Here is an 11,866-nt window from a genome sequence, read left to right as displayed (position 1 = left end):
GCTTATACAATAGTTTAAAAAAATCAAAGAGCTCTACAGTTGTGCAAAGTTCACAGTATGAAGTATAAAGAATATTTACAATGTACAATGAGTCCAAGAGATGTGCATTAATGTAACATATTCAGGTGTGTTAACTTGGGTGGGGTGCGGATACAAGACTCAGTCTTGAGGGGGTCTAAGTGGGGTTCTTGTAAGTGGAAAAAATTGTTCCTGTGGCATGACATGGGTCACAAAGGGTCAGGCGCAATTTGTCGAGGTCATGGTGAGGCGGCAGATCATCCTGTTCTTTTGAGGAGTAAATGATACACTGCAGTCTGGCCTTGTACTTGGCAGTGGCAGCAGTGTACCAGATAGCGATGGATGGAGAAAGAGGTCCTGATGGTGCCCAGGAAAAGGAGAAGTGTGAAAAGTCACACAGGGGTAATGGGAGTACCATGGGAGCACTTTCAGAACTATATCTAAGCACATTTAAAGGATGAGGCTAAAAATATTCTATGTTGTTGTAACAGTACACGAAGGTGGCTTTGCAGGTTTCAATACAAGTGTCTGTTCTCCTTTATTTTTCCTGGGCTTTGCTTTTTATTTGTTTAAAACAGGAAACAGGCTTTATGAATAAAATTGTGAGTTTTAATATAATTCTCCTTCTTCTTCTAATATCTAAAGGAGACACCTTTGGTCAATAGTTTGACTTCCATGAAGGAATCTGCCACCTGATTCCAAAGAACAGTTGCCATGGAGCTAGATTTCCTTGGATTTCTGACATCGGGTAAAATGCCAAAAGACATTCTGCAGAGAATGTCAACAACCTGTAGAATAGTTGTCAGAATACACATTTTCATTTCTGCTATGTGCATCAGACCAGTACATGAAAACAATAAGGAAGATGATCAATCATAATACAGAAACATACACCATGGACAGAGCAAGAAGATCACAGACAGAGGTAAGGTCCTGAGGGTCAAAACACAACATTTCTGTGCAACAACTGTGCAAATAGCAAAATGGCTTCTGCCTCAGCATATGATAACTACAGGAGCTTAAAAACTGGCAGCATGGGGTGCTGTATTTTATGAATGTACTGTTTATCAGAGTGTTGTTAATGAATGGGAAACGTTAATTCTAAAGATCTATGAGTTACAGTCTGAGTCACCCTGAGGTCCTCTCTCTCCAATCCACTTTCAAAGCAAACCTCATCCAGCTGCCACCAACACTAAGTGGTCCTGGCTTTTTCCAAGCTTATCCCTCCCTACAGACACCACACACGTCTGGCAGCGAGATCAGTGTGTTTACTGTGGGATACTACAGTAACACATAATACAGCCTCTGCTAAAGACATTGTCCCATGTTGCTATTTTCCAAGCTACTGTAGCTGTCATGGAGGGTTTCATCATGTGGAAGTGGCCTCATCTAAACTGGGTTGAAAGAACGATCGACTCTGTGTAGCTGACAATTCTAGTTAACACATGGCCAGAGTCAAAAGTTTCCTGACAGCGAAGCAACCAATCACAGCAGCGTAGAGTTTAGAACATTCCTTGTTTGTTGAAAGAAAAACTTGAAAAATGCCAAACAATTGGTCTCACTTCACTTCTCACCTGTTCAAACTCCAATCATGTGAGGTGAACTCTGTTTTGAGGCAGCATGGAGAACAGTCAGTTCAGTCAGTTGACTGAATTACAGTAACACATACTGTAAATGTTTGCTTTGTTAACATTTTGTATTTGTGCACTGGTTTCATCATTACATCCCTGGAAAGACAGTGTAAACATTTTCATACCGTAGTTGTGATTTTAATTAATCAGTGACTGAAAATCAAAATAGGTAGTATTTGTGTATTCCCAGAACTCGAACAATGCTACAGGTACATGTGTTTTTTCAGAAGTTGTGATGTTTTATGTAATTTTATCATTGTATTTTCTGAAATGCTGTGTTGTTACCCTCAGGTCTACCATACAGAGGAGATACCAGAGGATAATGTTGAGAAAAGTGTACCTCTGACAACTACTGCAATGACTGCCTCAAAATTTAAGGAGACACGTGGCACAAAGGATGCAACATCACAGACAGAAAAAAACAAAATGTCTGTCAGGATGCTCGTTGAGATGCTGGTTGTGCGGACATTCAACAAAGGAAAGGTGAACTGGACCACTGGAAACCAAGATGACATCATTAAGCATCTGTTTGAATGCACATGGGCCAAAGTCCAGGGTGAATTTTTATATATCACCCCAAAAATCTTAAAAGACCTTGACAAGGCTATTTTCAGGGACCTGTGTAAGAAGTGTGGCAGTGCAGAGAATCTGCTGGTTTCAATGTGTTCAGAGGACTCGTCTGTTCAAATGTATATTATAGATACTTTCAAAAATCACCTGACGACACCAGCAAAAAAACATGGCACCATTTGCAGGTTCTTCACGCAACAAGTGTGCCCGTTTCTTAGTTACAGGCCTGAAATGGATCCAATTTTTCGAATCACAGTCCATGGAAAGTCCTTCGACGTGGTGGCTGACACAGGAGCTACATATTCATTACTGACATCAACAACAGAAGCCTTTCAGATGTCTCAAGCATCTAGGAATCTCACCGGACGCTCAGGAGCATTGAACAAATGTGAAGCGACTGAATTGTGTCCAGTTGAATGCAAGTATTTCGGTATTTCAAACTTGCAGCAACAATTTTACATTTACCCAGAATGCCCAGTGAATGTGGCAGGTAGACCTTTGTTATGTGCACTGGGCCTGACAATTTCTTGCACTGAAAATGGCTTAGTGTTGAGGAAATATGAAAGAATCACCCCCACTGAGAGACTGTATAATTTTATCACAAGATCGAGGTTTCTCAGTTACAAGCCTGGAGAACTGATCATTTTTAAAATCAAAGTCCACGGCAAGACCTATGAAATGGTGGCTGACACGGGAGGAGACACGTCAGTATTGCGATCAACAACAGAAGCCTTTCAGATATCTCAAACAACTAAATCTTACATTGACATCTCAGGACAGCTGAAAGAATGTAAAGTGACTGAGTTGTGTCCAGTTCAATGTGAGTACTTTGGTGTATCAAGCTTATACCACACGTTTTCCATTAGCCCAGAATGCCCAATGAATTTGGCAGGAAGAGACTTGTTATGTAAGCTTGGCCTGAAAATTGTCTGCTTCAGGAATGGCATCATATTGAAACAAGTCAATTCCAAGTCCTTTACTGCACCCTTCAGATGCAGAAACAGGGTTTGTGTCATCTAGGTGAATATTCATCAGAATGCATTGCAGCCAGGACATGTCATCATTTCCTGTCCTGATCTCTCTTTGTTTGTGTTGTCTGCTGTGGCATTGTGGGTTTATTCTGGATTCTCTGGTTTCACAAGTGATTCAGTAAAAATGTTGAAATTTAAATGTCTTGTTTCTCAAATATTTTGCTGTCAGAGCTGTACATTTTTTACATAATAAGTCCAAAGACAAAACATTCAGTGTTCACATGATAGACTCTACATTCATTTTGAATTTAATATCTTAATAAAGACTGTGAAGGCTGTGAAATGTTTAAAATCACTACACACATTCCACAGGTTCACTGGTAACAGGCAATAGTATCATTATTGGGTATGAATGGAGCATCTTTGAAAGGCTCAGTTGTTGACAAGCAATGATTGGGCGATTCGAATTTCTGAATATTACATGTCCAGTAATATTGCATAAAGTTGGCAGGCCCAAGAAATTCATATCCTTGGGAAGCTGGACCAGTTTGTTAACCCAAAGAAATGAGAATATTTTTTTGATCCAGTTTGAAAAATAAGTTCTTCCTTATGAACACTGGTCATGCTGAAAAAGGTACCAGAATTTAGGTAAAACAATTATCTTAATCATAATTAATTAAACAAGCAGGCAGATGAATTCATGGGAAGACGCTCACTCTTTTGGAGATTTAGCTTGTACCCTGAGAACTTACCAAATCATTCCAGAAACCTCAAAATTGTACTGACAGAAGAGAGTGTTTCTGACACATGCAAGAGAAGGTCAGCAGCGTATTGGGACAATTCTCTCATAAACAAGTGAACCACTCAAAGTTTTCTTCTGGCTGGATCGCTAAAGGCTCACTGGCGACAGCAAAATAGCAGAGGTGATTGGGGCAGCCTTGTCTCGCTCAGCAATGGAGGTGGAAAGTGGCTGACCTCACAAAGTTTGTACAGGTGCTAATGCTGGTAAGAGAGGGAGCAAGAAGCATGAGTTATGTCAGAGATTGAACTTTTAGTGAGTGCGTACCGTCTCATACAAAGAAATGACACATTACAAGAATAATATTACAGTTTTATTTACATAAATCATACATACAAGACCCACTAATCATATCTCGTCTTAAGGATCACTAAGAGTTATTGCTTATTTTATATAAATCACAAGCCTTTAGGGTTATAGATTGTGCTAACAAGTGTTTGAATACTTGAAGCGATTTGGAAAATATATTAACGCAAGCACACAGTGTACTTTCACATGGCTTTGAAAGTAATATTAAGTATGTGGATGATAAACCTTTTAATAAACCATAAAACTTGGATATGAGTGAATCTCTGTGCTTCAAGGGTCCTATAATCGAACATCTGGTATTTTGGATAATCTCTAGGTACTCTCATTTCTACAGCAGTGTGTTTTTTTTTCCTATATAGGTAGACGACGAGGAATGCAGAGAGCAACACATATACATCAACTTTAACTGAATAAATCAAATCAAACGGAAGCTGACACAGGACATATGAGATATGGACAAAAGACCACTGACATTAAAATCATACACAGCACAGTATACATTCCACAGGTGTATCAATTAGGCTTTGCCTTTGTCTGGAATGATTTGCTTTTCATTTCTTTGCACCACCTCCCAAAAAAGGATTCATATCTACATGAAAGTTGGCTCGGGCACCACCAGCAGAACCTTTGAACTGAATACAAATGGTATAGCCTAGATAACAAAACACTTTAAATGCTCGGGTCAACATGCCTGCATGTTGCTGTGAGTTAACTACAGTTTTGAGTCTCATACTTTTTAAAATCTGTACAAAATTAAGTGCGTGTGTAAACATTAGGGTGACTGAAATGTTCTAATGGACATCAGCAGGGAAACATTGGCACAGGTGAGCTTTCAACCAAGTTAAACTTTTTTTTGGGGGGTGGGTGGAGGTTAACTCTAATCCTAACCCTAACCCTAACCCTAACCCACCACCCATCCACAGAAATAAATCTTACAAAGTCCAACTACAGCAGAAGTGAATTCCCTCTTTGTGAATATGGAGCTAATGTGCACAGTGACAGAACGGGACAGCACAGTAAGTTAATGCTTCTTGAATTTTAAATTAAATTAAAAAAGGAATGATATATTTTGTCCATACATCATATAGGGTTTGTCGTTTTTTCAGACGCAGCAGGTAAGCCTGTAAGTAAACAGAACACACATGCTCACGTCACAGCTCTCCAAGAGAAATGACTTTGAGCATGGCGGCTGTTTTCTACCTCACAATGTATCGATGGTTCCACCTGGTGGCTACATTACGCATCCTCAGAGTAAACCACAGCCAGCCATGGCTGCTCGGCTGCATCCAGCACATCAAGCAGAACATTTATGGAAATTTAAGTGCGTGATTTTCCTGTTATACTTCAGTAGAGAAGAGAAGGCTTTGACGTTTGCTGTCAGGTGTTGGAATGCTCTCCAGCTGAAGGAAGTAGAGCAGGACTTGCACCTACAGACACACAGAAAAGATGCTTAGACCCAGACAAGAAGTCCAAATGTGGGCATCTCGCTTATTAACATCTTGCTTTACCTGAGCCATGACCTCTAGAGACCAGCTGTCATTCATGGAGATTGGCTGTGAGCTGTTAGAGATTTTGCTGTCTTTTTCAGACGGCCGAAGCAAAGTGGGGCCAAAAACTGTGGCCAGATTGTGCAATGACATCTTGTTGACGCTCTCATTTTCAGTCACCCTGTGAGAACAAAGCCAAAAACAGTATGTTCACCCAAACACTACATCTTTATCAGTCTTCAAAGAAAGTTTTGACTCATTCTGAAACACGTAAAGCTGTTACTTTAGATGAGTTTCTTCAAAAGCTCAGCTACCGAGAAACTTACACACAGGTCCACTCCTGTGCCTTCTTCCTAAACTTCCTTAAATTGACTGGGACTAACAATCCTTAGCGGCAGCAGCCAGCTAAAGTTTACAACTTTGAAAATTCATAACAAATCAGTTGGACAGTTACCATTTACAACTAGTGTTACAACTATTAATATTCAACCAATAAATATTGAATAGATCCTAAACAATAGATATTTATGCTATTTTACAATCACTGCTAAAACCTTCTGTCAGTTTTAACATATTTGTCTCACCTATCATCACACTTGCAAATGATGATGAAAGTAAACAACTTTTTTAAGGTGGGTAACAGATATACACACTCCCACACAATACACAATAGCTCAAATAACGTATGGATTGTGCAGTCTTTTACCTTTTCAGGTGGTCGAGCAGGAAGAGGAAGGTCACCAGATTGGGCTCTGGTAGAGACAGCAACAGGTTGAGCATGCAGCTCTCCTTGGCCACGCTGTCAGAGAGAGCTGCAAGGCAAAAGTGTTGGTGTCACAAACTGGATTGATGCATTGATGCATTCCTGAAAATGATGCACTGATAAAGAAGTGGTGACTGACCGATGCCTCCAGCAAAGTTGGGGTACAACTCATCAGTGAAAAGAGGCTCCGGTAGTTCCCGGAAATACAGCTTCAGTGTTCCAGCAATGGCGTTCACGTCCATCTCCCTCATCATGACGGACACATCCTTATTGTCTGTGGAGCAGATGAGACAACAGTGTAACTAAGTTTTACAAAGAGCTTATAAGTCTCTTCTGTAGAGCTCTGTCTTTATGTACGGTATCTCTTCTTTCCCAGTTGGGTTTGTCAAATCAGTTTAAATAAGACATTAAATTCAGACTGAACTCACTTGAATCAAAGGCAGCCTTCAGCGCCTGGATGTCAGTCGCCACCCCAGACACTCTGTAGATTCCCACCTCATCCATCCCTCGGCGCTCAATCTCCTCCACACACTGTCTCACAATGAGGGGAACCTTGGAGCGCTCTCGTCTGCCAAGGACACAAATCACACAGTAACAAGTTTTAAAGGGCTTTTTACATATCAGCACATCATATAAATACTTTAAACATATTAGGTCCACACGTCATCAACTCACTTAGTGACTACGTTGATCTTCACTCCAAAGACACCGGACTGTTTCCGTGACGGCATGCGCTTCAGACTGAACTCTCTGCTGGTGAACTTCATGGAAAGTTTCACCTCAATCTGGAACAAGTAAAAAAAGAAAGAAAGAAAAAAGTGAGTAATTTTAGACCACTACGCGTTCACGTTAGCTTACGTAACTTATGCTGAAGTACAGACGAGTTAGCAAACTGACTCAAAAATGTCAACATTAACTGACATCAGCTAACATACGCTACTGCTCATGCCAGACAAATTAAGCCTGAGTGTAATAAATCTAGTTTAACTGTAGTCAATTTAAGAAGGGTGCTTTGTAGCTGCTTTGCTTATTTGTGAGAGGATGGATATGTTATTTTGTGCTACTTCAGATTTTCAAGTTAAAAAGTTACATAGTGTCACTTGAATGCATCACTGTGTTTTTAGTGTTGTCACTGCTGAATAGCAGTTATCCTCCAAAATTAAGTAATGAAGATATTTGATATTTAATATGATTAAAAGGTGTTAGATGCCACATTGAAAAACTGCTTAAAACTTTTGTCAAAACAGGTCTAGCTAATAAAACAGTAAAACTGCACTAAACTGGACTGACTGTAGGTCAGATTTGGCCAGTGTAAATTAACTAGGCATGGTCTAATATGGTCTGGGTCTAGAAAAATCAGTCCCTGCTTTTGTTTTCAAAACTAGAATAAAGGCTTCAAAAATCTAAAACTGTGTCTGAAATGTTTTTTTTTTTTTTTACAGTTTCCATGTTAATTTACACCTTTGACATGTCTGGCTGTAATGGTTTTTGATCTTGGCATGATCTCATGTGGTCTGAATACATTAAAAGCAGCAAAGCTGCAACTAAAATAAATGTTTCACAAATATGAACATTGGTTTTAAGCATTTCATATGTTAATTTGCTTTCTAATACTTTTCTAATATCTATATTACCACCTAAACTAGAAGAATTCAGCGTTGTTGAAAAGCGTACCCCATTCATGGCAATGACCGTCCTCTGCCAGTCTTTATTTTGCAGTGTCTGAGGATCCAGCTGAAAAAAAACAACATAAAAAGTTTTATTTAAGTGTCACTTTCAGTCACAATAATGCCAGATGAGCACTATGGCACTAAAAGTGAGCAGTGTAATGCTGTTACCTGCAGTAAGAGTTAAGCTGACTTTCTGTAGAGGTAAATATTACCTGCTCACTTACTCACTCAGCCTCACTCCATATGGTCAAGTACTCTTAACTCGTGCCACTGATCTATTTTAGTCATCTGACTAATACAAGACTGCCAGAGTAACCACTGAGCGCTATCTGAAATGAGACATTTTGTCACCCAGGAAACCATCAAATCTCTTTCAGATAAATTTGGTAGGAGCACATTTTCTTTTATGTAATTATTTTTATCAAAAAGATTTCAAAAGAAAGAAACACGGGCAGTTCACTGCTGGTTTCTAAATAGCAGAAGAGATCAAGCCCAACAGGACACAGTGAACTGTGAACTAGAACTCACATACAGCATTAAATATCAGCAAAAAAAAGAAAAAGGAAAAAGCAAAAATAAGTTTGTCCTTCATTGCAGGTTCTTCAGACATCCTTTACAAGAACATTCCATGTCAGTCTGTCCATATCTTTACCTTTGGTCCGAGCAGACTGCTGCGGACCTTGTCCCACAGATGGGCCCCTCTGCTGAGGGGTTTCCTTGGAGCCATGTCTCCCTCTTCCTCTAGACCGTTGTTAGCCTGATCCACACTCTCTTCCTCATTCGCTTTGCTCTCACTCATTTTTTCTCAGTTCTAAAATTCTGCTTTCACTGACCAACAGTGAACAAAGAAACCAGCACTGTTCCACAGATCGCCCTGTTTTCTAAACCACAGCACTAAGAAGAGCAGCAGGTCCGTCTTCCCTGAGCAACTAGCCACACTGATCCCATCACCTTAAAGAATCTTGATGATTTTCACTGATGCAGCCCGGCTGAACCTTTACAAGACTTTCTGTGTCATCTTCTCGCCTCTGCATTGTTAGACTCCGAAAGGTTTCAGTCCAGTGGGAAACCAGAAAAGGAACAAAGCCTGGCAGCCTGCCGACCACGTTTTCCTCTGTGTTGTTCTACTTCCCAGATGGATTTGGGGGATTAAGTTAAGCTGTGAGGAATGCTGCCTGGCAATCTAGTATCTCAGGTAGCATAAACACGATCCTCGCGGGCTAATTACTAATGAGTGCTGGAGACCTTTAACACCAGGCATCTCCCTCATAACTCAAACAATATTTAGTATTCATTATATTATATATTTTTCCACAGAACAGGTCCTAAGGTCCTGCCTTAATTAATACAATCTTATTCTCCTGGGTATGGAACGGTAATACAGATTATTCAGTGTTGTTGAAGGGTCACGCTGGGGTTTTCTTCAGAATATTAATCATTCATTTTCCAGTTTTTACATCTCTAACTGAATTAATTGACTAACCAAATAAAATATAAAATATAATACTTTGATCAAAAGTATTTTGTAATGAGCAAAATTAAAATAAAATAAATAAAATATCACATTTATTTTATAATCTGTACTTATTTTCTTTTTTCTGTTTTCCATTTTTAATATAAAGTATTTAAAACTAATTAGTTGTGTTATATTATCATTGCTTCGACCATCAGCCTGTGTGATGTAGACACCAACAGATCAACCTGAAAGTGCCAAGTGGGTCTGTTGGCTCCTGAATAACATGACAAGTATCTGACTGAGGATGCCAGCACTCACCTGCTCCTCTCCTCTAAAGCTGAACAGTGTTTTGACCCATCTGTCCAGCAGGGAAATCCCATCACTGGCTGATCAAAGAGCTCTCTGTGCCTCTCTCTCGCTCTGCCGTACTCTGGAGCAATGCCAACAGCTACATTTGGTCAACCCCAAAGTCTAATCCGCCCTCTGTCACAACACCCTACGGTGGGGTCAAAGCTAAAGTGACCCACCAGCAACTTTATGCTTCACTTTTTGTTTCCAACAGTGAAAGGCCCCACAGGGCAAGATCAGCCAAAAAAGGTACTGCTGTCAGCAGTGCTAATAAGTCACCACTGTAGAGGTACCGGAATGAGAAGAGGAAACAAGTTCACCCCACAGAAGCAAGGACTGTAGCATACTCAGTCTGTAAATATTTTTCTACTTTGGTGCCATATGGGATACAGTATGATGTGTAAGAGGCCCACTGTTCTCCAGAATATATTTAGTATATATTTCCAGAATTAGAAAGTAGAGAAGAGAAAGAAGTATTTTACTTTGGCGTTAAAGGAATAGTTTAACATTTTGGGAAATAAAGATAACATAACCACCTTGTAGCCATCTGATCTTCCTATGTATTTCCCTAAAACACCCACAAAAGGCATTTGACCCATACCGCCCCAAATGAGTTTGTACCTTTATTTGTCCTTTGGCCATGATCTTGTCTGTGTTCTCTCCATCCTCTTTGCTCTGCTTGGTCTTGTTGTAGCACTTCTCATAGCAGAGCAGCCTCAGAGTTTGAGAGCCCTCCAGTTCAATCTCAAACTCCTTGATTGACAACAGAGTAAATGCATGTTACTGTAAGGTGACGGCCCATTGCATAACACTGTGCTCCTTCACTTTGTCCACTCTGGTCTGCACTCTCACCTCGTTCCAGTTGGGCTCTGTAGAGTCTCTGTACACACGAGTTTTAGCTTTGTTGACAAAGTAGCCAAATGAATCCACCTCCAGAGAGCAGTAAAGGTCTAGTGGGAACAAGCAGAAAGTTTTTTAATCACTGTTCAATGACAATGAAAATAAAACTAAAGAGTCAATTCAGTTCACTGGTTCGGTCATGTCTGCTTGATGCACAGTATGAGGTCTCTGTCAGAACTCTCTCTGTGGTGTGATTAGTGTGCGGGCTTTAGACATTTGATTTGCCTCACAACTCTTCCCACACCAATGCTAGCACACACACACACACACACACACACACACACACACACACACACACACACACAATTTTTCTTTATGCTAACATGTATATCATCTTTTTTAAACATAAAAATGTATGATAGAAAATTTAACATGTATAATGCTATATTATACGTAATATTTGAAAGCTGAAATCCAAAAAAACTACAAGCATTTATACTTTATGGACAGCTGCCTCATGTCAAAATGTTATGATATTACAACATAGTACATGTGGCGCCACCATGTGGTCAGTTATTATGTGTTTTTGTCCACATCACTTATTTTGCTACTTCCACTACAAATTTTGATCAGTCAGCATCTCCGTCTAGACGGATCCAGAAAAAAAAAATGTGATTTTTGACTTTGAATACAGTTTTAGAATTATACATTTCTAAACATCTGTTTTTAGGTTCAGATTTGTAGGCTCAAAAATAAAAAAATGGCATAAGCTATTGTAACCACCCTTAGGGAGCAGACCTGGGATCTTCAGCCACTACGGGGTGCCACAAATGCCAAAAAATTATCTCATAATTGGCTACACGGAGTGGTAAGAAATTCAGTTTACACAATCAAAAGGTCATGGCTCAGTCAATGGAGTCAATTTGGGAATGATCACTTAAAAGTGAATTTTTACATTGTGACCACATCACACTACATTTGTAATTTAAGGTATAGATCTTGGT

General features: G+C 39.7%; 2 protein-coding genes across 2 annotated transcripts in view; one reads left to right on the top strand and one right to left on the bottom strand.

The window, feature by feature from the left end:
- Window positions 1-817: 817 nt before the first annotated feature.
- LOC113745676 (uncharacterized) lies at window positions 818-3,351 on the top strand. Its single transcript, XM_027278183.1, has 2 exons — window positions 818-943; window positions 1,941-3,351. Exons 1-2 carry the CDS (start codon window positions 866-868, stop codon window positions 3,237-3,239), a joined length of 1,377 nt encoding a protein of 458 aa, XP_027133984.1. The 5' UTR covers window positions 818-865; the 3' UTR covers window positions 3,240-3,351.
- Window positions 3,352-4,289: 938 nt separating this feature from the next.
- The window catches only part of si:dkey-91m11.5 (BCR activator of RhoGEF and GTPase), a 32,171-nt gene continuing 24,594 nt past the window's right edge, over window positions 4,290-11,866 (bottom strand). Inside the window, exons 16-24 of the mRNA XM_027277487.1 lie at window positions 10,875-10,972; window positions 10,644-10,775; window positions 8,223-8,282; window positions 7,224-7,333; window positions 6,977-7,116; window positions 6,688-6,822; window positions 6,492-6,597; window positions 5,807-5,966; window positions 4,290-5,725 (exon numbers count right to left, since the gene is read on the bottom strand). Coding sequence (XP_027133288.1) covers window positions 5,636-5,725; window positions 5,807-5,966; window positions 6,492-6,597; window positions 6,688-6,822; window positions 6,977-7,116; window positions 7,224-7,333; window positions 8,223-8,282; window positions 10,644-10,775; window positions 10,875-10,972 — 1,031 coding nt within the window. The 3' untranslated portion in view covers window positions 4,290-5,635. The remainder of the gene's footprint in view (window positions 5,726-5,806; window positions 5,967-6,491; window positions 6,598-6,687; window positions 6,823-6,976; window positions 7,117-7,223; window positions 7,334-8,222; window positions 8,283-10,643; window positions 10,776-10,874; window positions 10,973-11,866) is intronic.

Source organism: Larimichthys crocea, chromosome III, assembly GCF_000972845.2.
Source record: "Larimichthys crocea isolate SSNF chromosome III, L_crocea_2.0, whole genome shotgun sequence".
Lineage (NCBI taxonomy): Eukaryota > Metazoa > Chordata > Actinopteri > Sciaenidae > Larimichthys > Larimichthys crocea.
Note: the sequence above shows the minus strand (reverse complement) of the source record. Positions and strands in the feature narration are given on the sequence as shown.